This window comes from Felis catus, chromosome A2 (assembly GCF_018350175.1).
Source record: "Felis catus isolate Fca126 chromosome A2, F.catus_Fca126_mat1.0, whole genome shotgun sequence".
NCBI lineage: Eukaryota > Metazoa > Chordata > Mammalia > Carnivora > Felidae > Felis > Felis catus.
In genome coordinates, this window is record NC_058369.1 from 10,659,471 (window position 1) to 10,679,484 (window position 20,014).

A 20,014-nucleotide genomic window follows, 5' to 3' on the forward strand; every position below is an offset into this window, starting at 1 on the left:
CACTGTCAACATGACTATTTCTCATTGGGGTTGCTATTGATGCCGGCTGTGACAGGGTTTGTCAGATTTCTCTTTGTCCTTTCTTTCCATACTGTCCTCCTGTAGTGACTTTCTATGCAGCCCCATCTTAAAGTAGGGTGAGTTATCTCACACACCTCCTTAAGAGTAGAATATTTCTGTAAATCATTGGTTTTCTTCTGCACTTGATATTGTGGCTTCCATATTTATTTTTCAAGTATTTACATTATATGCCCTGGGTTATAACTCAATACTACTTTATTTTGGTGCTCTAATTGGCCTTACTTTGCACTGGGGAGCTTCTTCAGTTAGCTGACATGTCCCTATCATTCTTGACTATTGGGGGTAGCAGTCTTACAGGAAAAGGTGCTTCAACTTGAGCTTACTGTATTTTCCTCTGAGCCCTACAAGCAGTCATTTCTGCGAGGAGCCCTGTTTTATTTTATTGGATCATGGGATGAGATTCAAGATCTTGGTGTCTGGTGGCTTATTGCTACCAGGGTCTCTATATGTCCTCAATTGACCTGGCAAGGACACAGGAGTGCTTACTACTCTGTGTATATGCAGACATCCATACATGAGTCTATATGTAACCCTCTGTATTTTTATATAAGCTAAAGCAAGTTCATACTGATGGCACCAACTCTAATCACCAAAGGATTATAAGAGCTATACCACCTTGCTTACATGTAAAATACCACATCACATGTGATACCTCATTCCCACCATTTACTCTCCATTTCCTTACATGCTCAACTTCAGTTAACATGTGCAGTTAACATCGTTAACAATACCCCACGGGATGCATTTTATCAAGTGTAGAGCAGTGCTTCTGTGCAATTTCTTTTATGTCCGGTTTTATGGTCTTTTCTTTTTCCCCAGATCTTGTTTTTCTGCACTTCTTTTTGCCCTCCTGTTTCACTGAGATTGTCTCATACAATTGTAATAGAGTTAGATTGTTTATTTTCCACATGATCCACTCCATTCTAGGATTCCATCAGCCACCTGAGTTTTATGTTTGCTTTGATTACACTCTGCAAAAGTGCTGAATTCGTTTATTACTCCAACAGTTTTTCTTGTTTTGAATGCTATCTTTTTTTAAAAAATAAGATCACCTTCTTTGTGAAGAGAAATCATATTACATCTTCCATTCTAATTTTGATGCCTTTTGTTTCCTTTTACTTTTCTTTCTTTTTTTGCTTAGTTGCTCTGTCTGGAACATGCAATGCCATGTTGCATAAAAGGTATGAAACAGACATGCTTCTCTTGCCTTATCTTAGCGGTTGCTCTCGTGTTTCACTGTTGAGAAGGATTTTAGAGGTGGGTTTTCATATATGACCTATTTCGTGTTGTGGAACTATCCTTCTGTTCAGTTTCCAGACTGTTATTACTATCAAGGTATGCACCATTTTGTCACGTTTTATTTACCATATGTTGAGATAATCATATGCTTTTATCCTTTTTTTTGTCAACCTGTCGTATTACACCAAGGGAGATTTATTAGTTAAACCATCCTTGCCTTCCAGGAATAAATCCCACTTGGTCAGGATGCATAATCTTTTTCTACATCATGATCAAAGGCTGCTATGCTTGAATTAGTACTATTTAGTCGAAGATTTTCACATAAATATTCTTTGGGAATATCATTTTGTACTTTTCTTTTCTTGCAGTGCCTCTTCTTGGCTTTGGTACAGTGCAGTGGTGGCCTGAACAATTAAAGTAGGAAGTGCTTCCCATTTGAATTTTTTGGAAGCAGTTGAGAAAGATTAATGGTAATTCTTCTAATTCTGGGTGGTTCTCGTGATTCGTAGCCGTGACTACTCTACTGGAATGGCTACAACAAAATGCAGTTCTCATCAGAGAAAGAAACTCTTTGACTAATGGCGTAGCCTGTCCCATGATTTCTAAAAAGTTGTGCTTCAGCTGCAAGAGTATACGGTACCACAATAATGGAGAACTCTCTCTCTGTTGCTTTCCCTACCCACGTGTGTGTGTGTGTGTGTGTGTGTGTGTGTGTGTGTGTGTAGAACAAAGAGAATTTATTAGTGAAGTACACACATATTAAGCATTTGTAGCAAGCTGAAGCTGTCTTATGAGGTAAAAACTACAGAAATTACACCAACTGGAGACCTAGAGTAAAGGTAGAGAGAAAGACAGAGAATTATGGAGGAATGAATTATGTTCCATTAGTATACATTACATAAAATGTATCGTGTTGTAGACAGACATTATATATAACATATAAATATAAAAACGACACTGAACGGTAGTGTCCACTGCCTTAGAATGTTTCTAAAGATGCAGGAGGCCTTGAGCTCTTCTCTCTTGTTTGCATCCAACACGTGCTCCCATTGTGTTACCTGCTCTGCTCACAACTTTTTCTTTGATGTTGCCTGATGGTTTCAGGTGAGCTCTTGACTGAAGGCCTTTGCATATTCGATTTCTCTGGCTTAACTGGTTTTCTCAAAGTAATTGGGAAGGTTCATATATCCCTTAGTTTTCTAGGTCAGAAACCCCTGATCGACTTGACACATTGGCAAGTTTCCCTTCTACTTAGACTAATTTTTCCTGAATTATTTTACTTATTAGTTGTAACCACCACTTAAAACATCATTTGTTCATTTATTAATATTCTATTCCTCCCTCTTCACACACATAAACATCTAAGACTCAGTGTTGTTAAGGGCAAACACCCATCACTACTTTTTGTAATGCTTTCAACATTACTTGTTACAAGATATTTTTGTTAAATTTTGTTGGGGGAAAAAAAAGATCTCAGGAAATTTATGGAGAACATTGCTCTGAAATTGTTTTGATTCAGAACAAGAATTGTGAACAGTTTCAGACTCATGGAAAACATGGAGCATTTGAGAGTCCCTGAAATTTTCTGGTACATATTCTAGATTGGTAGGGAATGTGTAAGAATTAATGAGTGAAGTGTGTTGAAAACGAAGCATTTCTTTCAATACTGTGATCACTGCTGGTGTCTTTACAATGTTCTTGTCTCTGTTCCAGCTGTTTTCATCAGTTACATGGAAGAAAGAAATCAAACCTGTGTCACACAATTTATTCTCCTGGGACTCTCAGATGAGGGGGGGCTGCAGTCACTTCTCTTTTGGGTGTTCCTGTCCATGTACCTGGTCACCTTCACTGGGAACCTACTCATGATCCTGGCCATTATCACGGACTCCCGCCTCCACACGCCCATGTACTTCTTCCTCTCCAACCTGTCCTTTTCAGACATCTGTTTCACCTCCACCACCGTCCCAAAGATGCTGCTGAACATCCAGACGCAGAGCAAAGTGATCACCTATGAAGGCTGCCTCAGCCAGATGTACTTTTTCATGCTTTTTGGAGTATTAGATAACATACTCTTGACAGTGATGGCCTATGACCGGTTTGTGGCCATCTGTCAGCCACTGCACTACATGGTCATCATGAACCCCAAGTTCTGTGGCATCCTGCTCCTGGTATGCTGGTTATTGGGTGTTTTTTACTCTCTATTACTTGACTTACTGATTTTGCGACTCTCCTTTTGCACAGAGCTGGAAATCCTTCACTTTTTCTGTGAACTTAAGCAGGTGATCCAACTTGCTTACTCTGATACGTTCCTCAATGACCTGGTGATGTATTTGTCAAGTGGACTTCTGGGTGTTGTTCCACTCACTGGCATCCTTTCTTCTTACTCTAGAATTGTCACTTCCATTTTGAGAATTTCATCAGTGAGGGGCAAGTATAAAGCATTTTCCACGTGTGGGTCTCACCTCTCAGTGGTCTCTTTGTTCTATGGCACATGCCTTGGGGTGTATCTGAGTTCTGCTGCTGCACAAAACTCCAGGGCAAGTGCCATAGCCTCAGTCATGTACACGGTGGTGACGCCCATGTTGAACCCCTTCATCTATGGTCTCAGGAACAGAGACATCAAGCAAGCCCTGAGAAATCTCTTTAGCCGAAGACATTGTCTGCATATAGGATTCTTTGTTTCAAGATAAAGACTTGAGTAACAGGGCTTAAAACCCTAGAAGACCTAGATCATGATATTTGTATCAGTTCAGAAGCTGACAGTCTGCAGTTTATCTTTCTACAGTATTCGGTTGCTAGAAATTTTTCATACTTTATGCACAAGTATTTCTTCGGTAGTTTTTAAGGCATTTATTTTGAGAGAGAGGGTAAGAGCAAGTGGTGAGAGTCAGAGAGATTGAGGGAATATCACAAGCCATGTCCATGCTATCAGCACAGAGCCTGAAGTGGGGCTCAATGTCAGAAAATTTGAGATCATGACTTGGACCAAAATCAAGAGTGGGGCGCCTATTGGTTCAGTCATCCAGACACCCCTCTTCTGTATTTCTCTAAAACTGTTTAGGCCTCTCATTAAACTTCATCCCATGGAGTCTTAATTTTTTTAATGTTTATTTATTTTTTGAGGGATGGGGGAGTAGGGGCAGAGAGAGAGAGGAAGACACAGAATCAGAAGCAGTCTCCAGGCTCTGAGCTGTCAGCACACAGCACAATGCAGGCTCAAACCCATGAATTACAAGATCATGACCTGAGGCAAAGTTGGATGGTCAACCAACTGAGCCATCCTAGTTTGCGATATTTAAGATTGCCATATTTAAGAACATATACCTAATATAGCAAATTGAGTACTTTTAATGTGATAGGAGGAGCTACTGAAGTCAATGTGAAATGCTTTGCTATGGGTTTAAAGCACTATCTTTATAGTATATATTCATATATATACAGATATATTAGATTATCTCCTTTTGGAGGAAAACCATTGAACATATCAGAATTGATAGATGAGTTTCCAGGGCTTCATGTCAATCCACCTTGGAAGGAGATCACATCTGCAAGAGCAGAGGCCCCTGGAACCCTCTGTGATTAGTTTGCAATAATCCATCTTTGCTATGCAATCTTCAGTTTCCCCTCACACAGTCCTAAATATAAATGAGGTGTGAAGATAATAGAAATGGCAACTGCTGATGTTTCAGGCCTTGATGGTGTCATTCTTGGTGATTTTCCCAGGGATGCATTATCATTTTTCCTTTAATGTTTTGGTAGGCAGCAACGCTGTCCTGTGATTTCCCTCAGCACCTCCTACCGTGATAGGCTCTTCACAGATCTCACACACAATATGGCTACTCTGCCTATTGCCACCGCCATCTTTTCTAATGCTGCATCCCCGAAATTAGGCAGTGTGAGCAGGATACACTCAAGGACCTAACCTGTGTTGTGTGAGACAGACTAAGACAAATGTCTCCTTATCACCTGACCCCAGAAGCCCCCACTGGGATTGTCAGCCATAATGGTAATCTCCTATTACCTGATTCACAGTTTTCCAGCTAAAGGTCCACAGGTCCTTTCAAACACTAGTATGCAGATAAATGTTCATGGAACTATCTCTCAGAAGCAAAGACAAAAAGAAACAGAAAGCAAGAAGAAAGGTGGAAAATAAGAACAAAAGATTAAGAAGAGAGCTTACTTGTAGCATTTGCCAGTTTCCACGGTATCATTACTCTCATTTTGCCCAATAGCAAGGTGCCAATTTTAGTTTAGACCACAGTCCTCATGAATGATTATAAGCTAGCCTGTGCTATCACCTCAGAGCCTTTGGGTTGGGTTTGGAGGAAAATGTAAAGCAATTGTTGCCATTTTACAGCCTTCCACCAGGTGTAAATGGTTACACCAATTGAGGATCTGGGCCGGTGGACAGTCTCAGGACCAATAGGTAGAGATTATGACCCTTTATTGTGGTGACTCTGGTCAATCTTTTCCTCATGATCATTGGAGGTGGGTTTTTTATTTTTTTGTTTTGTTTTTGTTTTATTTATTTTTCTACTTACACAAATCGATGGGCCCTTAGTAAACTGCTCATCATTTTTGTTTCTTGGAGACACCATGATGAGTTTTCCTTTTGCAAAAATCCATGTGGTTCCCCCAATGTTGATGAGAGTGGTTAATTCTTACACACTATGAATAACAAACCTAGAATCATTTTGGACTGCTGACATGGCCTCTGGCAATTTAGGAGGGGCTGAACTCAGGACAAAGGCATTTAAATTTCAGCATGTCCATGGTAAGTCTATCACATGAGGGAGAAGCTCTGTAGAGCTTGTCAAGGAAGACATTATAGCCCTCCCCAAGCTATTTCTCAATGACCTTATGAATTTCATGTCCTCTGATTCCTTAGTTTGAGTGTACTTTGTGGTTGAGGTATTGAATCTCACAAGATAAACCCATCACCATGCACTTGTCTCCTTGTACTTTGGATTCCTTTCTCTATATCACATTAAGCCTTTATGGAACTGAAATTCTTTTTTTTTTTAAGTTCATTTATTTACTTTGAGAGAGAAAAAGAGTAAGTTTGGGAGGTGCAGAGAGAGGGATAGAGAGAAAATCCCAAGCAGACTTCACTCTACCAGCACAGAGCCCAGTGTGGGTCTCGAAGTCACAAATTGTTACATCATGACCTGAGTCAAAATCTAGAGTTGGATGCCTAACTGACTGAGCCACCCAGACCCCCATGAAGTTCTTGTCAAATATGTCACTCTTTTTTTCATCCTTGTTTTCTCAGGGGAAAATACATATAAATAGTAAACATTAAACGTTAAACATTTTGAAATATACTTCTGTGTCATTAAGTGCTTTCTCACTGTTGAGCAACCACCACCTCTATCAATCTCCAGAACGTCCTCATTGTCTCAAACTGAACTTCTGTCTCCTTGAAATACTAAATTCGTATTGCCCCTCTGCCCAACCCCTGTGTCCCACCATCTTACCTTCTCTTCAGGTTTACCTAAAGAGATTACCCTAGGTATCTCATATACATGTAATTGTATAATATTGGTCTGTTTGTGCCGGCTTGTTTCAGGTAGCATAATATTTGTAAGATTCACCCAAGTTATAGCTTGTGTCAGAATCCCATTCATGTTAAAGGCTGAATGATGTTCTACTGTATGAGTTCACCACACTTTGTTCATCCGTGAGTTTTTTGATGGACATTTGGGTTGTCTCCACATTTTGGATACTGTGAATAAAGGTGTTTTGAAAATTGGTGTACAAAAATCTGTTCTAGTCACTGCTCTAAATTCTATTGGGACAGAGGACCCTGGGTGGCTCAGTTGGTTGAGCCTTCAGCTCAGGCCATGATCTCATGGTTTGTGGGTTTGAGCCTTGGGTCGGGTTCTGTGCTGACAGCTCAGAGCCTGGAGCCTGTTTCAGATTCCGGGTCTTGCTCTCTCTCCCCTGCTCATGTCTGTCTCTCTAAAAAAACATTAAAAAATTAAAAATAAATAAAAATAAATTATTTTGGGACATATAAGTAGGTATATAAGCAGGAGTGAAACTCCAAATGATCATTCTATGTTTACATTTTAAGGAACTGGCACAATCTTTTCTACACTAGCTGTGCCACTTTTCATTCTCATTGGCAAGCACCACAGGGCTGCAATTTCCCCTTATCCTCACCAACAACTATTTTCTGTTTAGTTTTAAAAAAATAGCCATTCTAGTATGTGTGTTGTGGTATCACATTATGGGTTTGATTTGCATTTCCCTAATGATTAGTCATGTTTGACTCTAAATATCCATACCTATATCTTCTTTGGAGAAGTGTCTATTTGAGTCTATTGCTTTCTTTTTCTTTTAACAATTTTTTTTAAATTTATTTAAAAATTTTAATTCCAGTACAGTTAACATACAGTGTAACATTAGTTTCAGGTGTACAATATAGTGATTTGGCACTTCTGTACAACAGCCGGTGCTCATCATGACAAGGACAGTCCTTAATCCCCATCACCTATTTCACCCATCCCCCCGCCCCCTCAACACCCTCTGGTAACCATCAGTTTGTTCTCTATAGTTAAGAGTCTGTTTCTCGTTTTCTCTGTCCTTTCTTCCCCTTGCTCATTTGTACTGTTTCTTAAATTGCACATATGAATGAAAGCATATGGTATTTGTTTTTCTCCGAATGACTAATTCCATTTAGCATAAGACCTTCTAGCTTATGCTAAGGTTGAAAAGCAAGATTTCAGTTTTTTTTTATTGGCTGAAAAATATTCCATTGTGTGTGTGTGTGTGTGTGTGTGTGTGTGTGTGTGTACGTACCGCATCTTCTTTATTCATTCATCTGTTGGTGGACACATGAGCTGCTTCCACAATTTGGATATTGTAAATGATGCTGCTGTAAGCATAGAGGTGCAAGTATCCCTTTGAATTTTTTAAAAATATTTTTGGGGTAATGACCCCGTAGTGCAATTACTGGATTGCAGAGAGGCTTTATTTATGCCTTGAAGGAGCCTCTATACTCTTTTCCGCAGTGGCAACTCCAGTTTCTATTTCCACCAACAATATCAGAGGGTTCTCTTTTCTCCAAATCATTGCCCACACTTACTGTTTTTTCTTTTTAATCTTTTAAAAAAGTTTTTATTATGGAGGCATTGAGTCAGTCGATTGTACACCTGAAATGAATATTATACTGTATGTTAAGTAACTGGAATTTAAATTTTAAAATTGCCTTTTTAAAATTGAGTTGTTTGTGTTTTTTTGGTTGGTGGAATTTTTGAAATTCTTTATATATTTTGGATATTAATCCATTACCAGCTATACGATTTGCCAGTCTTTTCTGCATTTTGTTGGTTGTCTTTTCACTTGGGAAATAGTGCCCTCTAATGTACAAATATTTTTAATTTCGCTAAAATGCTTTTTTCTCTAATCGCCTGTGTTTTTGGTGTTACATCTGGGAAATTATAGTCAAATCCAGGGTCATATAAATGTACTTCTGTATTTTCTTCTAAGTGCTTGCAGTTATATTTCTTATGCTTCAGTCCGTGACCCACTTGGAGTCATGCTGGTAGATGGTGGCTGGAAGGGTCGACTTCATCTTTTTGCACGTGGATATCCATGTTTCCCACCACCATTTCTTGGACAGGCTGTGCATATGTCATTGAAATTTCCTGACACACATGTAAAAACCATTCAGTTGTATATATTTGAATTTACTTCTGCACTCCCTTGTATTCCATTGGGTTATATTTCTGTTTTTGTTGTTGTTGTTGAAAAACAGATCAGCTTGGGGGAGGGGCCAAGATGGCAGAACAGCATGGTAGTTTTTTTTTTTTTTTTGTCATCTCTCATCCCTGAAATGCAGCCAGATCAACACGAAACCATCTTGCACACCTAGAAAACTGATTTGAGGATTAACACAACAATCTCCACCACCTGAACACAGAACTGGGCAGTTATGTGGTGCGGAGTGGTGAACTGGGGGAGAGAGAAGCCGCAGAGGGCAGGGAGCTGTTTTTGCTTGTGAAGAGAGGATGGAGACAAGGGAGAGCACATGGGAGACATGGGAAAAGCACAACACCCCCTCCAAAGCAGCTGGAGATAGAAAGGAAGAGTGGAAATAGCCCCAAGGGAATGGACAAAAAAGGGAGAAAGGAGGGGGTTTAAATTCCATTAAGACTCTATAAACAGGGAGTGCGGAGTTCTGAAACTCCACAGCTCAATACCTGGTGGTGTTCTGGTGGGAAGGGCGAATCCCCAGGAGTAGAGAGCAAGGTCTGAGGGGTTCTTGGGTCACAAGGGGAGTGGTGGTTCCCTTGCTGGTAGGACATTCAGTAGAGGCTGTGCAGCCTCCCCACAGGTGAAGATCCCAGCAGACCCTGGAGAACGACCTCTTTCATTGGTGTTGAAACAAGGACGTTAAAGGTGAAGCTTGGCACCAGATGTGTGTTGTGATTTTCCATAATCCCTGAAATGCTGCTGCTACATGATCACACAAACTTTTTCTGGTGCGGGCTTGCAGCCAGACGCAGTCTCTGGATATGTGCATCAGCATGGTCTCATGAATGTTTCTAGGTGCAGGCCGGCACCCAGCCATTGCTCCATGAGACTCTCCCCAGAGGGTCTGAGCAGGTCAAACCTGCAGTCCCTCAGAAGTGCTGTGTTGGGAAACAACCCCATCTGAGATAAATCCCAGGAGGGAGGTGCCGCCTGGCAAGCTGACAGCTTGGTCATGGACAGTATAGAAGCAGGGAGTGGAGGAAAGCCAGAGACAAAGGGGAGGTGCTTGATTGCCCGTCAGGGAGAGCACAGAGTTTTGATACTAGACACTGGATAGAGGGGTGATGCCATTTTTACCCCTCCCGCACATGCGCCTACACGCCTACATGTACCACAACAATCTACCTCAGTAAGCTAAGCTGTTCTATCTAGTGGACAATGAAGTCGTTACACTAAGCCTGGCCAAACTGAGCCAACTGTGCTGTTGAGGAACACCAGAAGTCTCTCTGCCTGCTTAGTTTACAGTCTATAAATTGCTTCATAGTTTGACTTCTAGGAAAAAAAACCGGATATAATTTCAAATGTATTTCATTCTGTTTGCTGGTCCATCTATTCAATTTTTTCCCTTTTCTTCTCTTTTCTTATTCTTGCATACAGATAGGGAAAAATTTATTTTTATTTTCCATTTTTATTAAAAAGATTTTTCCTCATTTTTTTCAATTATATTTTTTAATTTTTTGTAAAATTTTCAAATTCTATTTTACTCCCATTATTTAATTTATTGTATGTTATTATATTCATTTTTTTCAAATTTTCAAACCTTTTCTTTTTTCTTTTTCCTTTTTTGTCTTCTCGTATCCTTCCCTTTTTTCTCTAATCTATCAAGCTCCCTTTAACAACCAGACCAAAACACACCTAGGATCTAGCCTCCTTTATTTCATTTTTGTGTGTTGTTTTCAATTTTTATTTTACTTTGTTAATTCCTTTTCTTCCTTCAAAATGATGAAATGAAGGAGTTGACCCCAAAAGAAAGAAAAGGAATAAATGACAGCCAGGGACTTAATCAATACAGATACAAGTAAGATATCTGAAATATAATTTAGAGTCACGATAATAAGAGTAGCTGGGGTTTAAAATGATTAGAATCGCTTTCTGCAGAGATGAAAGAAGTAAAAGCCAGTCAGGATGAAAAACAATGATATAACTGAGCTACATTCTTGAATGGATGCCACGGTGACAAGGATGGATGAAACAGAGCAGTGAATCAACGATATAGAGGACAAACTTAATGAGCATAATGAAAGCAGAAAAAAAGAGGGAAACTAAGGCAAAAGAGCACAATATAAGAATTAGAGAATTCAGTGACTCATTAAAAAGGAATAACATCCCAATCGTAGGGGGTCTTAGAAGATGAAGAGAGATAAAAAGGGATGGAAGGTTTATGTAAAGAAATCATAGTAGAAAACTTTCCTAACCTAGAGAAAGACACAGACATAAAAATTCAGGAAACACCTCCCATTAGATTCAACAAAAACCGAGCATCAACAAGGCATATTATAGTCAAATTCACAAAATACTCAGGCAAGGAAAGAATCATGAAAGCAGCAAGAGAAAAAAGTCCTTAACCTACAAGGGAAGACAGATTGGGTTCACAGCAGACCTATCCACAGAAAGTTAGCAGGCCAGAAAGGAGTGGCAGGATATATTGAATGTGCTGAATAGGAAAAATATGCAGCCAAGTATTCTTTATCCAGCAAGGCTGTCATTCAAAATAGAAGGAGAGATAAAAGATTTCCCAGACACACAAAAATTGAAAGAGTTCATGACCACTTAACCATCCCTGCAAAAAATTTTAAGGGGGACTCTCTGAGGGGAGAAAGGACAAAAAGAAAAAGAAAAAAAAAAAAAAAAGAAAAAAAGACCAAAAAGCAACAACGATTAGAAAGGACCAGAGAATAACACCAGAAACTCCAACTCTCCAGGCAACATAATGGCAATAAATTCATATCTTTCAGTACTCATCCTAAATGTCAATGGAATAAATGCTTCAATCAAAAGACATAGGATAACAGAATGGATAGGAAAACAAGATCCATCTATATGTTGTTTACAAGAGACCCATTGTAGACCTAAAGAAACCTTTAGATTGAAAGTAGGGGATGGAGAGCCATCTTTCATGCTAATGGTCACTATAAGAAAGCCAGAGTAGCCATACATATATCAGACAAGCTAGATTTTAAAATAAAGACCATAACAAGAGATGAATTGTTCTATCCACCAAGATATAACAATTGTAAACACTTATGCTCCAAATGTGAAAGCACCCAAATATATAAATCTATTAATCACAAACATAAAGAAACTCATTGTTAATAATACCATAGTAGTAAGGGACTTCAACATGCCACTTGCAACAATGGACAGATCATTTAATCAGAAATCAACAATGAAACAATGGCTTTGAATGACACACTGGACCAGATGGACTTAACAGATATATTCAGAACATTTCATCCGAAAGCAGCAGAATACACATTCTTCTCAACTGCACATGAAACAGTCTCCAGAATAGATCACATACTGGGACACAAATCATCCCTCAATAAGTACAAAAAGATTGAGATCATACATGCATATTTTCAGACCACAATGCTATGAAACTCGAAACCAACCACAAGAAAAATTTGGAAAGATAACTAATACTTGGACACTAAGGAACATCCTACCAATGAATGAATGGGCTAACCAAGAAGTTAAAGAGGAAATTAAAAGTACATGGAAGCCAATGAAAATGATAACACCTTAGCCCAAAACCTCTGGGACGCAGGGAAGGTAGTCATAAGTGGGAAGTATATAGCAATCCAGGCTTTCCTAAAGAAGGAAGAAAGGTCTCAGATACACAACCTAACCTTATATCTTAAAAAGCTGGATAAAGAACAGCAAATAAAACCCCAAACCAGCATAAGACAGGACATAGTAAAGATTAGAGCAGAAATCAATGCTATTGAAACCAAAAAACAGAACAGAACAATGAAACCAGGAGATGGTTCTTTGAAAGAATTAACAAAATTGATAAAGACCTAGCCAGTTTGGTCAAAAAGAAAAAGGAAAGGACCCACATAAGTAAAATCAAGAATGAAAGGGGAGAGATCACAACCAGCACTGCAAAAATACAAAACAATAATAAGAGAATATTATGATTAATTATATGCTAATAAAATGCACAATCTGGAAGAAATGGACAAATTCCTAGAAGCATATAAACTACCATAACTGAAACAGGAAGAAATAGAAAATTTGAACAGTTCCATAACCAGTAAAGAAATCAAATTAGTAATCAAAAAATTTCCCAAAAACAGGAGTCAGGGCCAGGTGGCTTCCAGTGGGATTCTACCAAACAGTTAAAGATGCATTAACACCTATTCTTTTGAAGCTGTTCCAAAAAATAGAAATAGAAGGAAAACTTCCAAACTCTTTCTACGAAGCCAGTATTACCTTGACTCCAAATCCAGAAAGACCCCAACAAAAAGGAGAGCTACAGACGAATTTTCCTGATGAACATGGATGGAAAAATCCTCAACAAGATACTACTCAACTGGATCCATCAATACATTAAAAGAATTATTCACCATGACCAACTGAGATGCAGGTTGGTTTGATATCTGCAAAACAATCAATGTGATACATCACACCAATAAAAGAAAGGACAAGAACCACATGATCCTCTCAACAGATGCAGACAAAGCATTTGACAAAATACAGCATCCTTTCTTGGTAAAAACCATCAGGAAAGTAGGGATAGAAGGATAATACCTCAAGATTATGAAAGCCATATATGAAAGACCTACCACTAATATCATCCTCAATGGGGAAATCCTGAGAGCTCTCCCTCTAAGGTCAGGAACAAGACAGGGATGTCCACTCTCACCACTGCTATTTAGTGTAGTATTGGAAGTCCTAGCCTCAGCTATCGGCCAACACAAAGGAATAAAAGGAATCCCAATCAGGCAGGAGGAGGTCAAACTTTCACTCTTTGCAGATGACATGGTACTCTCTATGGGAAACCCAAAAGATTCCACCAAAAAACTTCTAGAACTGATCTATGAATTCAGCAAAGTTGCAGTATATAAAATCAATGCACAGGAATTGGTTGCATTCCTATAGACCAATAATGAAGCAACAGAAAGAGAAATCAAGGTATTGATCCTATTTACAATTGCACCAAAACCCGTAAAATACCTAGTAATAAACCTAACCAAAGTGGTGAAAAATCTATACATTGAAAACTATTGAAAGCTTATGAATGAAATTGAAGAAGACACAAAAAAATGAAAAAATATTCCATGTCTCTAGATAGGAAGAAAAAATACTGTTATAATGTCAATACTACCCAAAGCAATCTACATATTCAATGCAATTCCTATCAAAATATCACCAATACTCTTCACAGACCTAGTACAAACAATCCTAAAATTAGTATGGAGCCAGAAAAGACCCCTAATACCCAAACTAATCTTGTAAAAGAGAACCGAAGCTGGAGGCATCACAATCCCAGACTTCAAGACGTGTTACAATGCTGTAGTCATCAAGACAGTATGACACTGGCAAAAAACAGACACTCAGATCAATGGAACAGAATAGAGAACCCAGAAATGGACCCACAAATGTATGGCCAACTAACCTTTGAAAATGCAGGATAGAATACCCAATGGAATAAAGACAGTCTCTTCAGCAAATGGTGCTGGGAAAACTGGACAACGGCATGCAGAAAAATGAACCTGGACCACTTTCTTACACCATACACAAAATAAACTGAAAATGGATGAAAGACCTAAATGTAAGACAGGAAGCCATCAAAATCCTTGAAGAGAAAGCAGAAAAAAACCTCTCCGATCTCGGCTGCAGCAACTTCATACTCAACACGTCTCCGGAGGCAAGGAAACAAAAGTAAAAATGAACTATTGGGACCTCATCAAAGTCAAAAGCTTCAGTACAGCAAAGGAAACAATCAGTAAAACTAAAAGGAAACCAACAGAATGGGAGAAGATATTTGCAAATGACATATCAGATAAAGGGTTAGTATCCAAAATCTATAAAGAACTTATCAAACTCAACACCCAAAAAACAAATAATCCAGTGAAGAAATGGGCAAAAGACATGAATAGACACTTCTCCAAAGAAGACATCCAGATGGCTAACAGACACATGAAAAGTGTTCAACATCACTCATCACCAGGGAAATACATATCAAAACTGCAATGAGATACCACCTCACACCTGTCAGAGTGGCTAACATTAACGACTCAGGCAACAACAGATGTTGGCGAGGATACAGAAAAACAGGATCTCTTTTGCACTGCTGGTGGGAATGCAAACTGGTACAGCCGCTTTGGAAAACAGTATGGAGGTTCCTCAAAAAATTAAAAATAGAACTACCCTATGGCCCAGCAACTGCACTACTAGGTATTTATCCAAGGGATACAGGTAGGCTGTTTTGAAAGGGCACATGCACCCCAGTGTTTATAGCAGCACTATCAACAGTAGCCAAAGTATGGAAAGAGCTCAAATGTCCGTCAACAGATGAATGGATAAAGAAGATGTGTTATATATATAAAATGGAGTATCACTCAGCAATCAAAAATAATGAAATCTTGCCTTTTGCAACTACGTGGATGGAACTGGAGGGTGTTATGCTAAGAGAAATTAGAGAAAGACAAATATCATATGACTTCACTCATATGAGGACTTTAAGATAAAAAACAGATGAACATAAGTGAAAAAACAGATGAACATAAGGGACGGGAAGAAAAAATAATATAAAAACAGGGAGGGAGCCATACATAGAGACTCTTAAATATAGAGAAGAATCAGAGGGTTGCTGGAGAGGTTGTGGGAGGGGTGGTGGGCTAAATGGGTAAGGGGAATTAAGGAATCTACTCTTGAATCATTGTTGCACTATATGATAACAAACTTGGAAGTATATTTAAAAAATTAATTAAAATAATAAATTAATTAAAAAAGGATTTAAAAAAAGGAAAGCAGATCACTTTCAATTGTAATGTGGTAACTCTGAAAATCTTATTTTCACCCTTCCCAGCCATTGTTTTTATTGCAGTATAATTTACATTTAGTGTTATATTAATTTGATGTGTACAATGTAATGTTTAACAATTCTATGCAGTGTTGAGATCTCATGGAGATTAGTGTGCTGTTAATATCCTTTATCTATTTCACCCAACCCCACCCACATTCCCTCTGGCAGCCACCTGTTTGTTCTCTGTATTTAAGAGTCTGATTTTTTTGTCTGTCTTTTCCTTGTTTGTTCCTTTTTTAATTTATTAAATTCCACATATGAGTGTCATCACATGGTATTTGTCTTTCTCTGACTGGCTCAGCACTATACCCTCTAGGTCCATCCAAGTTGCAAACTTACATCATACATTATTATTATTTTATTAATCACTTACATACAACAGTGCCGTCAAAATTGCCCTCCTTAGTATCCAACATTCATCTAGCCCATCTTCCTCCTACCTCTCTACATCAACCCTGAATTTGTTTGCCATCTCTAAGAAATTCTTAGGATTTATTTCTCTTTCTCTTCCCCCTCCCTTTCATATATATATATATATATATATATATATATATATATATATATATATATTGTTTCTTAAATTCCACATATGAGAGAAATCATATTAGAACATATTAGAATGGTTCTTTGGAGAAGAGAGAAAAAAGAATATTTCATTAATGAGACTCATGGGAATTCAGCGCCTTCAGGCAGAGAAATTGAAACTGCCTCCGCTGCACCTACTGAAGTGGACTCTTGTAATCCCGGGTGATTCTGTGTCTTCCAGAACCTTCACAAGTGGGGCCATGTCTCTTCCCTTCCTGGGGATATAACTACCAAAGACACCTCCATGGGAGAAAGAGGGTCATTCATGTCACACTGTTCTCTGTTAACATCTAGGTGAGCCACGGCATCTCCAGAAGTGCTGGGGAAATGTGTTATGGTGGGAGGGACCCCGTTATAGGTGATTATTTTGAGGGCATCAAAGGGACAATTAGTTAAGGAGAGTTTAGTGATGCCAGTTTTGACCAATAAGGCTTTGATTCTGGAGGGCAACTCTGGATACACTAAACCATCTCTCCCTGATCTGTCTCCTCCTTAGTGCTTAATCTATGGGCCTTTATCTCTCAACACTATTTCATCCGTTTTCTTTTTTCTTTTATTGTTTTTTATTTTTATTATAATTTTTAACGTTTTTACTTATTTGTGAGGGAGAAGGAGACAGCATAAATAGGGGATGGACAGAGAGAGAGGGGATGGACAGAATCTGAGCTGTCAGCACAGAGCCTGATGTGGGGCTTGACCCACAATCATGAGAATCATGACCTGAGCCAAAGTCCAATGCTTAACTGAATGAGCCACCCAGGCGCCCCTCCTCTGTTTTCATTGCTGGGTCTTCCATTGTTGGGAGTGACTGTTTATCATTATTGAGCCATTTGTAAATTGCAGTCATTCAACATTTTTCAGCAATTAATGTATGGTAGACAGTACCATTTATTCTGGGAATAAATAAATGACAAAGACACCGTTTCTTCTCTCGAGGTAGTCACTGTGTAAACAGACTGAGAGACGTAAAAATAAATAAATGTGATGCGAGGTTGCATTGGAATCTGGGGAAGTAGATCCTCAAAATTTGACTCTTTATTTTTTTTAAATTGTTTTCAATAAAGAGGACTCTTTCATAGGTGTCAGTTAAGGCTTCACAGAGAAGCTGGTAGGTACCGAGCCTCGGAAGGCAGTCTTTCCGTGGGCACAGGGGATGTGAGAAGTCCAGAATGAAACAGCAGAGGAGGAAATTCAGAGATTACATAAAGCGGAAGTTGTGCTGCTGGAGTTAGAAATACTTCTTACTGTCTGACCACCAATTAGGAGCAGGGTCTGCAGGTTCTGCAAAAGGAACCCACAGTAGCCTGGTTGGGTAGGCAACAGTCAGATTACCCAAGAAATTGACGTTTTGGCTAGAGGGTTGAAGTTTCATTCTGAAATTAGTGAAGAGTATGTGCCGGTTTTATGTCAGGGACAGCTATGAACAGGTCTTCTTGATGGAAAAGTGACCCAGGTTATTGTGAGGAAAACTCTACTGCTGTGCTTAGAGTGTGAATGATGGAAATAGTACCATGAGCATGAGATGGGAGGTAAGGAATGGGTCTCTGAGGGGGTGGAAATCGTGGATACAGAAACTCAGATGAAGTTTTTTATTCATTCTTAAATGTTTACTAGAAACTCTGCTAGACCTCTTACAGTCATCATTTAATTGAAAAAATTCAAAAACTATGTGTGTGGCATCATTATTTTATTTTACTGATGGAAAGTGAAAGCAGTGATACTGCTTTATACACAGCAAATAACAGAGCCTGGGGACATGCTCAGAGCTCAATGTTTCCAGAGATTTTGCTATTCACTAATAATTTTAATTTTTAATAAACTTGATTTTTGAACAGTTGTACCTTTGCAAAACAAAAACAAAAACAAAAATGTGCTGTGTTAGTTCAGAAGGTGGTCAGAAGCTCCGCTCTCAGTTTCTGAAGTTATGAACACATCCTCTCGCTTACACCTGTTACATTTAATCGTCATATCTGCTGAGCTTCCACACGCAGTGACTTTTTCTCAGGCTTCCTTTGTTCTTGAAGCAATTCATAGTTGTGAGGAGTAATGGTCAGGAGTTTTGTAATATAATCTTCTTTTGGACTAGCCTTCTTTTGTTCATGAGTAGACTAGGACTGTGGATGTTGGACCGGAAGAGCAGAGAGGGAAACTTCCATGTTCATCTCATGACATCAAATGTACCCACTGTCAACATGACAGATTCTCATTGGTGTTGATATTGATGTCCTGGCTGGCACGGGGTTTGCCCAGTTTTTCCACTGTGGTTAGTCTTTCCCCTTTCCTTACATCCTATGCTCATTAGGGACTTTTCTATCCTAAGTATTGAGAGTTCTCCACCTCTCTGAGAGTAGACTATCTTCTTAAATCATTGTCATTCTTCTGCACTTGAGATCGTTTCTTCTCTTTATTCCTTAATTATTTATTTTGGTGTGTACTCCTTGATACGTAGTATATACTCTGGGTCATAGCCCAATACTTCTTTATTTTGTTGCTCAAATTGGTCCAGCTTTGGCAATGGGGGGCTCCTTCAGTGAGCTGATATGTCTCTCTGGCATGTCCCTATCATTCCTAGCTTTAAAAAAATTTTTTTACATTTATTTATTTTTGAGAGACAGAATGAGACAAAGCATGAGCAGGGGAGGGGCAGAGAGAGAAGGAGACACAGAATCTGAAGCAGGTTCCAAGCTCTGAGCAAGCGGTCAGCACAGAGCCTGATGCGGGGCTCGGACCACGAACTGTGACATCTTGCCCTGAGCCGAAGTCTGACACTCAGCCAACTGAGCCACCCAGGTGCCCCCATGATTCCTGTATTTTTAAAGGGAGTGTAGTATTTCATTACTCTCTTACAGAAGATGATGCTTCAGCTTCTTGTGTTTCCCTCCTGAGCCCTAGAAGCAGTCATTTCTGCAAGGAGCCCGGTTTCATTTTCTTGGGACATGGGGTTAAAACCAAGACATGGGTTCCAGGTGTGCTTGCTGCTACCAGGTTCTCTATATCCCCTGACCTGACCCAGCAAGGAAACATATAAATGTTTACTACTCTGTGTACACGCAGACATCCATAGATGTATCTATACGTAAGCCTCTGTATCTATGTTAAGATAGAAGCAAGTTCATGCTGATGACATCAACTCTATTATCACAAGGATCATACTAGCCTTCTTGCTTCCGTGTAAAGTCCCACAATGTGATTACCTTATTCCCACCATTTGCTCTCTGTTTCCTTCTATGTTCAATTACAGTGCACATGCGCAGAAGTATCAGTATTGTTAACAATACCTTCTGGGATACATTTTATTAAGTATGGAGCAGTGCTTCTGTGCAATTTCTTTCATCTCCAAATTTCAGAATCCACTCATATTCCAAATCACATATTTCTGCACTTTTTTTTTTTGCCTACCTGTTTCACTGAGATTGTCTCGTACAATTGTAATACAGTTAGTTGTTTTTTTTTTTTCACGTGGTGCATTCCATGCTGGGATTCGCTCTGCTATGTAAATTGTGTCTGTGTGCTGATTTGTATTCTGCAAATTTG

At 39.0% G+C, this 20,014-nt stretch overlaps 1 protein-coding gene across 1 annotated transcript; it reads left to right on the forward strand.

Annotated features, from left to right (window-relative positions):
• The first annotated feature begins 1,237 nt into the window (after positions 1-1,237).
• LOC101101549 (olfactory receptor 7A10-like) lies at positions 1,238-6,429 on the forward strand. The gene has a single exon (XM_045047249.1). The coding sequence runs from the start codon at positions 3,051-3,053 to the stop codon at positions 4,008-4,010; it is 960 nt and encodes a 319-aa protein (XP_044903184.1). The 5' UTR covers positions 1,238-3,050; the 3' UTR covers positions 4,011-6,429.
• The last annotated feature ends 13,585 nt before the right edge of the window (positions 6,430-20,014 follow it).